This window comes from Bufo gargarizans, chromosome 5 (assembly GCF_014858855.1).
Source record: "Bufo gargarizans isolate SCDJY-AF-19 chromosome 5, ASM1485885v1, whole genome shotgun sequence".
NCBI classification, from domain to species: domain Eukaryota; kingdom Metazoa; phylum Chordata; class Amphibia; order Anura; family Bufonidae; genus Bufo; species Bufo gargarizans.
The window spans coordinates 400,892,489-400,903,644 of record NC_058084.1 but is presented as its reverse complement, the minus strand read 5'-3'; the positions used below and the strand labels follow the sequence as shown (position 1 = coordinate 400,903,644).

Genomic DNA, 11,156 nt, shown 5'->3' with positions numbered 1-11,156 from the left:
ATGGATTGAATAATAAAGAATGTGTGTATATATGGTATTTATGATGATATTAATCCTGATTTAGTACAGCCCGGCATTTCCACCTTCTGGTCCGAAGAGTAAATGCACATTTTTCTATCTAACCATTCTCGAAAGATACCCTTTATGAGCAGAAGTAAAATGGGCTATGTAATTCCTGTTCCTGGTAACCCTTTACCTAATCATGCTTGCCATAACTGCTTTATAGGACAAGTCTAGTGGGGTAGCTGACAATATTACAAATTGTTAGGATATGTCAGATTTAATAATAACGTACTTACACCAGATGTGCAACTTGCAAGTCAAGCACATAGACCCAGTGCAATTTCTATGTATGCACCCCCTATAGCTATGCCTCTGACTTGTGAATCGCATTGAGTAGGAAAATAATCCAAAGTACCCCCTGCACTTTACCATCAGTAGGCCTCTTTATTGTAACAATTTCACTTTGGAAATCCAATAGCTATTAAAGTTATGGCATACCCTAGCAATATGCCATAACTTTAAATGGCCTAATAAAGCAGAGTCTTGGAAAGTTATCTTCACAAGAGGGCAGGAAAATAAGTTTAGTGCTGCTCACACTTGAAATATTATATTAATGTCCATGGAACCTGAAATTGCAGGTTTGGTAGAAGTTAGCCTTCAACCACAAATTCGTTTTTATAAATATTCTTCTCACGCAACTTTCACACTTGTGTCGTTTTCCGATATTGGGATCCGGCACAGGATCTCAATACCGGAAAAAAAGGCTTCCATTTAGTCCTCATGTATTCTGAATGGAAAATGATCCATTTAAGATGCATCAGGATGTCTTTCATCCCGGCAGCATTCTGTTTTGTGACCGGACACAAAAATGCTGCAAGCTATGGTTTTGTAAGGAATGTAGATAATAGACACGCGACACTCACCAGGGTCGATGCTTCATGGATGCTTTATTTGCTGGTAAGCAAGATAGCGTGGGGAGCGGACAGGCCCAGGTGTGGTTAGGCGCCTAACCACACCTGGGCCTGTCCGCTCCCCAGCCTGTGCACCCCACGCTATCTTGCTTACCAGCAAATAAAGCATCCATGAAGCATCGACCCTGGTGAGTGCCGCATGTCTATTATCTACATTCCTTGCTTTGTACCACTTTCATCACGCTGAGCACCACAGCATCTGGGTCCCCCGATACAACCGCAGGTTCAGGAGTTCCGGATCGCAGGAGGTGGGAGTGTCTTCCATACAGGAGCAGTGCCGCTGTATTTCCTTACTTACCGCTTCACCATTCAAGCTATGGTTTTGTGTCTGGTCATAAAAACGGAAAAAAACGGATCCAGCACTGAAAACAATGTAAGTCAATGGTGAGCCTAAAAAAACGGATCTCATTGACTTTTAATGTATTTAGTGACGGATCTGTTTTCTTCCATTTTGATTTCACACAACTGCATCCTAACAGAACGGATGCATCCTGATGTGCAAAATCAAAACGGAAGTGTGAAAGTAGCCTTAGCTTCACAAAAAAATGATGATGACAGAAATGTCATTTGCTAGTGTTGCAAGTAGGATCATGCACAGGAGGTGTTTGATGCCAGGCTGGAGTACCTCTTAAAATTATGGGATTTCCATACAGTGCACTGAAGAGACACCAGTATCAATCAATTCCAGGGATGTGAAGCTTCTGACAAAACACATGAATATGCAAACCGGATTCCGAAAAAGTTGGGACACTATACAAATCGTGAATAAAAACTGAATGCAATGATGTGGAGGTGCCAACTTCTAATATTTTATTCATAATAGAACATAAATCACGGAACAAAAGTTTAAACTGAGAAAATGTACCATTTTAACGGAAAAATATGTTGAATCAGAATTTCATGGTGTCAACAAATCCCCAAAAAGTTGGGACAAGGCCATTTTCACCACTGTGTGGCATCTCCCCTTCTTCTTACAACACTCAACAGACGTCTGGGGACCGAGGAGACCAGTTTCTCAAGTTTAGAAATAGGAATGCTCTCCCATTCTTGTCTAATACAGGCCTCTAACTGTTCAATCGCCTTGGGCCTTCTTTGTTGCACCTTCCTCTTTATGATGCGCCAAATGTTCTCTATAGGTGAAAGATCTGGTCTGCAGACTTGCCATTTCAGTACCCGGATCCTTCTCCTACGCAGCCATGATGTGATTGATGCAGAATGTGGTCTGGCATTATCTTGTTGAAAAATGCAGGGTCTTCCCTGAAAGAGATGACATCTGGATGGGAGCATATGTTGTTCTAGAACCTGAATATATTTTTCTGCATTGATGGTGCCTTTCCAGACATGCAAGCTGCCCATGCCACATGCACTCATGCAACCCCATACCATCAGAGATGCAGGCTTCTGAACTGAGCGTTGATAACAACTTGGGTTGTCCTTGTCCTCTTTGGTCCGGATGACATGGCGTCCCAGATTTCCAAAAACAACATCGAATTGTGACTCGTCTGACCACAGAACAGTCTTCCATTTTGCCACACTCCATTTTAAATGATCTCTGGCTCAGTGAAAACGACTGAGCTTGTGGATCTTGCTTAGAAATGGCTTCTTCTTTGCACTGTAGAGTTTCAGCTGGCAACGGCGGATGGCACGGTGGATTGTGTTCGCTGACAATGGTTTCTGGAAGTATTCCTGAGCCCATTCTGTGATTCCTTTACAGTAGCATTCCTGTTTGTGGTGCAGTGTCGTTTAAGGGCCCGGAGATCACAGGCATCCAGTATGGTTTTACGGCCTTGACCCTTACGCACAGAGATTGTTCCAGATTCTCTGAATCTTCGGATGATGTTATGCACAGTTGATGATGATAGATGCAAAGTCTTTGCAATTTTTCGCTGGGTAACACCTTTCTGATATTGCTCCACTATCTTTCTGTGCAACATTGTGGGAATTTGTGATCCTCTACCCATCTTGGCTTCTGAGAGACACTGCCACTCTGAGAAGCTCTTTTTATACCCAAGCATGTTGCCAATTGACCTAATTAGTGTTCATTGGTCTTCCAGCTCTTCGTTATGCTCAAATTTACTTTTTCCAGCCTCTTATTGCTACTTGTGCCAACTTTTTTGGGATTTGTTGACACCGTGAAAATTTGAATCAACGTATTTTTCCTTTAAAATTATACATTTACTCGGATTAAACGTTTGATCTGTCATCTACGTTCTATTACAAATAAAATATTGACATTTGCCATCTCCACATCATTGCATTCAGTTTTTATTCACAATTTGTTTAGTGTCCCAAGACTCCTCTAAAAGCAGAAATACCCAGTGGACAATGACCTTGAAGATCTGCGCGTCTAATATAAGCCTTATTGTGAAAGTGTTAGCCTTATTGTGAGTTGGCACAGTGACTCGGCGCCTGCGCAGTGGATCTGATAAGCACTGCCTTCTGAGCTCATCAGTCCCACTGCACAGAACCTCAGTGCAGCCGTGAGAACACAAGGCTAGAGAAGCACTCCCATGCTCTCTGTACTCCCACTCCCACCTCCAGGGGAGGTGGGAGTACAGAGAGCATGGGAGTGCTTCGCTAGTGGTGCTTCTAGCTCTATGGCCAGCCCCTTGGTGCTTCAAATACCAAATTTACACAATTATAAAAATGTATATATCTACAATATTATTAACCCTTTATACAAAAGAAAGATATCATTTTACTTAGCATGATCAACCCTACTATTCCAATATGCCTGGTTTAATAGGATTGATCATGTTGACAGAGGCTCTTTAAATTAATATTTTACAAGGTATACTGAATCTTTTCCGATAAAGATATGTATCAATCTACTCAGCTCTTCCTACTCTATAACATGCTCCCTGCAGATTACACTGTTTTTCATGGTAACAGGTTCCCTTTCATTTCTACGTAATTAGACTCATCCTTGCAGCTGATCACTTAAACTTTTTATTTCTCCAAACTCTCCTGGGGATATAGACAGCATAAAGAGCAATTATCTAGGTTCTTTCTTGTTGCTACTAGGGTAGGGGCACCAATGTTTTGTCCAGGGTCCCCGCCAAACTTGATCCATCCTTCTTGAAAAAATTAAGCAGAGAATGAGATACAAAGTGTGAGCACATTATAAGCTTACACACTGTGGTCACTTTAATTTAAGAGTAAACCCCCTTTAATTAATAAATAATGTCATTAATTTCAGTTATGTTAACTCTGTAAGACCAACAGATGGAAAACAAAGGACAATCTAAGCTTCACATTTTGTTTAATTCCACCTGGCTAGTGTATAAGGTTCATGAATCCTTTTTGATTTAATACAGTCTTTATAATCGTCCTCTAAATGTAGCGGAGCGGAGTTTATCATTTAAAGAAGGCATATCTACTGGATATACTTAAAGGAATGTTTTTGAGATGAGCTTCTTCCATTATTTTTGGAGTGTGGTTATTGACAAAAGGTCCAGAAAAAGAAATAATGGTTCTCACATAATAAATATATTGAGATATTTGTTCTTGAGCCAGCTTATAATCGGGTGCTCTTTTCATCGTGTTCTCTATGTAGTATGTTAGAATCACTAAACAAGTGGTCCGTTGGCAAGTTGTCTGGCCTGAAACAAAAATTTCCTTACATTGGTGAAAATAGCAATATACATCAGATTTATTTTTTATGGACATAAAACTTGTATCAAAGTTAAATCATTAGTCCTGGAGTTCCCAGTTCTACATGTATGCATTGACAGAATTATCATTGAAGTAGAAGACCAGATATGACTCACAGTATTCACACTGCTGGAATAAATCTCTTCATTTCTACTATTATTAATAGTAATATAATTTATTTTAAACCAACATTAATTGAAGGGTACATACACATTTAAAGGGTTTCAATACATAACATGGGATAAAAAATATGTACAATATACTAGTAGAGATGGCCTTGCGGTTCTCTGCGATGGTCGGTTCGCTGCGAACTTTGCTCATTCGCGATTCGCCGAACATGCGAACATATGTCGATATTCGCGCCCACCATATTCTTTTACATTGGAAAGAACTTTGACCCATGACACATCCATCAGGTGGTACAGGACAGCCAATTGAAAAGTTTCAGCACATGGACATACCCCCTACCTTATAAATAGACCCGATCTGGCCGCCATTTTACATAAAGTCCTTTGTCAGTGTAGGGAGAGGTTGCTGTGTGGAGCAGGGACAGACTGTTAGGGACACAAATCGCTAGCTTATAGGCCCACAAAAGTCCTTTTAAGGACTGGTATAGGTGTGCTATTGATAGGTGTGCAGTACAGAGGGGTGTAATACACTTATAATATACTGTCTAACGTAGAAAGCAAATTATAGTGGATTTGTATTGTGCAGCAGTGGTGAGCGGTTCTGCAGCAATTGACAGCGAGTGACAAACGCAATTAGAAAAAATAATTATAACTGGTGTGATATACCAGTCGCCCCCCCCCCCCCCCCCCAAAAAAAAACTGATAGAAGCTGGATTTTTTTTTACCAATAATATACTTTCTATATGGTGCATTTGGTTACAGCAGCATTCGTTTGCGGTTTTGCTGCTTTCTCTCTGCTACACACAGTGACAAACGGCATTGGAAAAAATAATTATAACTGGTGTGCGCATGCGCGTACGCAAAAATTATATTGCCAATATTTTGCATTGAAAAAAATAATTAATGGAGATCGCAATTTGAATACTACATCTGGTATGTCACTGTCCATGTTGTGGGACTATTTGTGCACTTCTAGTAATTATTTCTTGGCTGCAAATATGAGCTGAAGGTGTTTCAGGTTCGCCTGCCATTAAAATAAATGGGACCCGCCGCAAACTTGCGGTTCGTGAACATTTGATCGTGTTCGCGAAACGTCCCGGCAGATGTTCGTCCATCACTATATACTAGAGACTAAATGAGTGACTGGTTCACAGGGGGTGAGGACCCCGCCAATGAGAGCTTGCAATCTACAAAGGAAGGGGGAATGGGACAGGGTGAGGGTAGATTACTTTTGAATGTTTCAAAGATATGGGAGACCAAATTGGCAGGAAGAGCCTTAGTAAGGGAGGTGACCAAGAACCCAGTGGTCACTCTGGCTGCACTCCAAAGATCCTGTGTCTAGATGGGAGAAGCTTCCAGAAGGTCAAACATCACTGCAGCATTCCACCAATCTGGGCTTATGGAAGAGAGGGTAGGAAGAAGAATACATAGAAAAAGCACATAAAGGATTCTCAGATCTTTTTGGCCTCAATTCTAAGAGTCATGTCTGGAGGAAACAGGGCAATGCTCATTAGCTTCCCAATACCATCACTAAAGTGAAACATGGTGGTAGCAGCAGCATGCTGTGAGGTATTTTTGTAGCACCTGAGGTAGGGTGACCTCTCAGGTTTGAAGGAATGCTGAATGGAGCAAAATAAAGAGATTTTTCAATAAAAAGCTGATCCAGAGTGCTCTGGACCTCAGACTGGGCTGAAGGTTTACCTTCCAACAAGACAATGACCCTAAGTACACAGCCAAAATAACAAAGTTAAGGATGGATTGGAAGGGTACACAAATGTTACAGGGGAAGTTATAGAGAAGGATGTTGCAGCCGTCTAGGTGAGAGATGATAAGAGTATGCACTAGAATTTTTGCTGACTTGAATCATGAAGGAGCGGCTTTGAGAATATATTTTTTTGTTGTTGAATCGGCACAGGTGGTAAGGGTTTGAATATGTGGATTAATAGATAGGGATTAATTAAAGGTTATCCTGAGACAGAGGACTTGTGAGACTGGGGAAGCATTAACTGTGCTTGATAGATCTGGTGCTGGGAAGGTTCAACAAGATGGGGAAAAGATTAATTCAGTATTATGTATGTTGCATTTTTTAATTAAGATGGAGTAGGAGGATATAGCCGATAGTCACTCTGAATCTCTGGATAGCAGAAAGGTAATTTCTGAGTCAGATGGGTTAATTAGTGTGTCATCAATGTAGAAGTGTTACTCAAGGCCATTGGGGTTTATGAGCTATCCAAGGCAAATGAAACCATCAGACATCAGGCCCATGGTTTAATAATGCCTATTACTAGCTGCATGCATGTGCTGCTCCCAGTACAAGTGCAGCTAGTAATATATAGTAGTTGTGATGGTTGCATGTTAAAAAGGAGAAGGAAAGATGCCAGTATCAACTGGCAAAAGAGTAGGGTCGGAGTTGGGGTAAATGCAAAAATAAGGTTGGGGATCAGATGCGATGGGAAAGAGTTCAGGACACAGGTGCGGACTTGTGATTTGGAAAGTAAGGTTAGGTTAAAACTTTCTCTGATGTTGTAGATCTTATCTTCAATGTATGAGATGAGTGATATGGGGGCGGGACCAGAAGTTGAAGTCAAAAGTTTTAAATAATTGCCAGAGGTTGATTGACAGAGAATATATGACAATAGTGAAGTAGTCCTGTTAAGCAATAACAAGTGCAGACTTGAAGTTAAGAACTGCTAGTCTGAATTGGGCATACTCTTCAGCGAAACATGTGTTGGAGACGCAGCTGATCCATAGGAGAAATTGCCTTACCTTGGAATACCATTGGTGTCAAATGTATTGTCCTGAAGATCACTGCCCTTTGTCTCTGGTAAAAAGAAGCAGAGAAGACCTCCGATGATGGGAGCACTTCCATAAATGGCCATTGGTATAGATGGGTGATATTGGTCCATAAGCCTAATGAGGGGTGCTAAAATCCCAGCGACCCGAGCTGCCATAGAGCAGAGTCCTACTCCACTCTGCCTGCAATATAGGGAAAACCTCCAGATCATTATAGTTGTAAACTCAGACAATGTATATAGCCTGTACTCTATGGTGAAGAGTGGGTAAAGAAAACCATTTGCATATGTGCTGGTGGTTTACTGCTTAGTACTACAGAGAACTTGGGCCATGACGGTACACCACTTGCATGGGTTTGTATGAGTTCCTCCTAAATGAGTCAACCTTCTTCCAAAAGCTAAGCCATGAACAAGCCGGTATGTGTGGATTTTACTATGGCATTCTTGTGACCTACCATACTGTTAACATATTTATGGCTCACACAGAACCGCTTGCAGTTAGGAATATATAGTTTATTAATCCTGGAAATCCTCTGTGGTGTACATTCATTCCTTATGCACATAGTATGAAAACCACAAGGAGCAGACTTGAAATCCTTGCCTGGTACATCCTTTCTGATGAACACTTGTTGCATGTGATATTCCCATCATGCAACTAAGAGCCTAGCGGCATCATCAAAGCACAAGGGTGCAAGCACAGGGCATTATGGCATTTAAGGACAATGTACAGAAGCACATGGTTTCAATCATGGATTCATTGTGCATCCATCTGTAGTACTGCATGATGTAATCAATCATGTCATGATTTTTTTCACTCACAGATTTCATTTAAAGCTACGCCTTTGGAGGCAATTTTTTTTTAAATTATTGCATTGTACTCATTTTGAGCTAAAAATACTTTTTTAATTGGTCTTATATGGTATTAAAAATATGGCATTCTTTTTTCTGGACAGAGCTGACATGGTATAAAAGCACCCTTTGGATTTTCTGTCTTTTTCGTCAGACCAGGAGCTGACGGACTCCTTATCTCTGCTCTATTACCTCCTACCTTCACACACTGGTCCACAGCCTCCCCCCACAGCTCGTTCCTGCTGTCCCCCGCGGGTCCTCCTTTCTGCCTACACTCTTCTTTTGTGACTTATGTGATCAAGGTCCGGAACGACCGAAACGTCATTAAGACTTGGAGTCACAATTTTGGCATCTCTCCGTGATTACTTATGTACCCATTGGAGGATATGTCAGAATAAAATATTTTTTACTTGCATGATAACCTTGAGTGTGCGGTGGTTTTTCTCTTACTACTATTACCTCCTAAACACTCTTTACAGCTCAGTTCTTATCTTATTGATCAGAATGTAGCTTAAATAAGTGTTTATGACCTCTTAGTAGTTTAGAGGAAAGGTTTATTAGATGACCTACACAAAGTGAAAGTACCAGTCACACAGCTAGAAAAACAGTTAACCCTTTTTGACAGAACAGCTCAATATTTTTAATATAGGCCATTTGAAAAAAAGATTTTTATCCAAAAATGAGTAATATGCAATCTTAAAAAAAATTACCTCCGAAGGTGTACACAGCCTTTAAATCTGAACTAGAAATATCCATGTGCCTACATATAATATCGGAAACACCTAGAGGTACAGTATGCTGTCAGAGCAGGCTATGGGCATCATATTATGCATGCATACAACACAAAAAATGTATGTGACACAGCCATGTGAAGGAGCCCTAAGGCGTTTTTCACACGAGCAATACGGATTGTGTCAGGATCTGTTCAGGAAAAAACTTTTTATTTTTTTTAACCCTCAATTGACCACCTACTAAGCATTCTGTATTCAGAATGCTATTATTTTCCCTTATAACCATGTTATAAGGGAAAATAATACAATCTACAGAACACCGAACCCAAACACATTGCACCCGCGCGATAAAAACTGAACATTGGAACGCAATCGCAGTCAAAACTGACTGCAATTGCGTACCTACTCGCGCGGGTTTGCCGCAATACACTGGGACGCATCCGGACCTAATCCGGACACGCCCGTGTGAACCCAGCCTAAGGGTAAAAATCTTCAGTACGCATATTTCTGCCTTTAGACAGCTCACCTGATGATTGTGGGGAATAACTCAGCAGCATATATATAACAGACTGAATAGGCAGACGCAGTTGCAAATTTTCCAATTACCGCCAGCACAGTGGTTACGACAGATAACTCTGAAAATGACACAGCATAATATTGTACATACTGGTTATATACAGAAAGTTAATTAAAGGGGTTGTCTCACTTTAGCAAATGGCATTCATTATGTAGACAAAGTAAATACAAGGCACTTACTAATGTATTGCGATTATCTATATTGCTTCCTTTGCTGGCTGGATTAAATTTTCCTCCACATTATACACTGCTTGTCTATATGGTTATGACCACCCTGCAATCCATCAGTGGTGGTTGTGTTTGCACACTAATAGGAAAAAGCATCGGCCTCTCTGGAAGCTGGGACCGTGAAAGCACACATAGGCTGGTGCTTTTTCCTATAGTGTGCATTTCCTATAGTATGGCCTTCCCATATCACATATCACAACTGCTAATGGGTGGTATGTTACATATTGCCCAACAATAAAGAGACATCCAGCAGTCTTATTCCTGTCTGCAGGGGCTTTATACACCCCTTCTAACATAGTACTGAGAAAGGACGCACTGATACACTTATATTAACCCCTTGGCAACATGTGACATACTAGTACGTTACAGCGGGAAGTGACATGATTATCGGGCGGGCCCTGGAGCTGGGTGTGCCCGATCAATGCAGCAGCCCGGCTGTAACTGACAGATGGACACCTGCTGTATCCACCGGCATCGCTGTAAATTCCATAGTCAGCGGATTAAACCCTTATATGCTGCGATCAACGCTGACCATGGCATCTCCATCGCCCCTGTGCTGCGGTGACAGGGGGGCGATGGCTGTCATGGCAAACCCAGGCCTCACAGAGGCCTTGGGGTCTGCCATGTACGGAAGCCTGTGAGACAGGCACACTGTCAGTGTATTACACTGACAGGTAATGTAGTATAATACAGCATTTATTGCACTACATTGAAAGAGGGATCAAACCCTGAAATGTTAAAGTCCCTGTAGTTTGACAAAAAAAAGTGAAAAAAGGAAAAAAAAAAGTTTTAGATGTTTTATAAAATAAAAAAAGTTTACAGTAAAAAAGTGCCGTGTCCGTAATGGCTCTATAAAAATATCACATGACGGTGAACGCGTAAAAAAAAAAATCAATAAAAACTGTGCCAAAACAGCCATTTTTTGGTCACCTTTCCCCAAAAAAGTGTATTATTGAAAGATCAAAAACTCTTCCCATGAAAAACAAGTCCCTACACAAGGCAATCTGCAGAAAAAGAAAAAAAAATGTGGCTTTCAGAAAATGGAGACACAAAAACTATATTTTTTTCAAAAATGCTTTTTATTGTGTAAAACTAAAATAAATAAAATAAAAAATTGACATATTGCTACGTCCAGCTTTAAAAAAATATCACATGATCTGTCCTAAAAAAAAAGGAAAATAAAAACTGCCAGCAGAGCCATTTTTTGTTACCTTGCCTCACAAA

General features: G+C 40.8%; 1 protein-coding gene across 2 annotated transcripts in view; it reads right to left on the bottom strand.

The window, feature by feature from the left end:
• Positions 1-4,217: 4,217 nt before the first annotated feature.
• LOC122938613 (solute carrier family 22 member 13-like) overlaps positions 4,218-11,156 on the bottom strand; it is a 42,882-nt gene continuing 35,943 nt past the window's right edge. Inside the window, exons 8-10 of one of the 2 annotated variants that reach the window (XM_044294255.1) lie at positions 9,655-9,763; positions 7,523-7,732; positions 4,218-4,576 (exon numbers count right to left, since the gene is read on the bottom strand). In XM_044294255.1, the coding sequence (XP_044150190.1) occupies positions 4,492-4,576; positions 7,523-7,732; positions 9,655-9,763 (404 nt within the window). In that variant the 3' untranslated portion in view covers positions 4,218-4,491. Of the gene's footprint in view, positions 4,577-7,522; positions 7,733-9,654; positions 9,764-11,156 lie in introns of those variants that run through there. The other variant, XM_044294256.1, reaches the window with a different exon arrangement.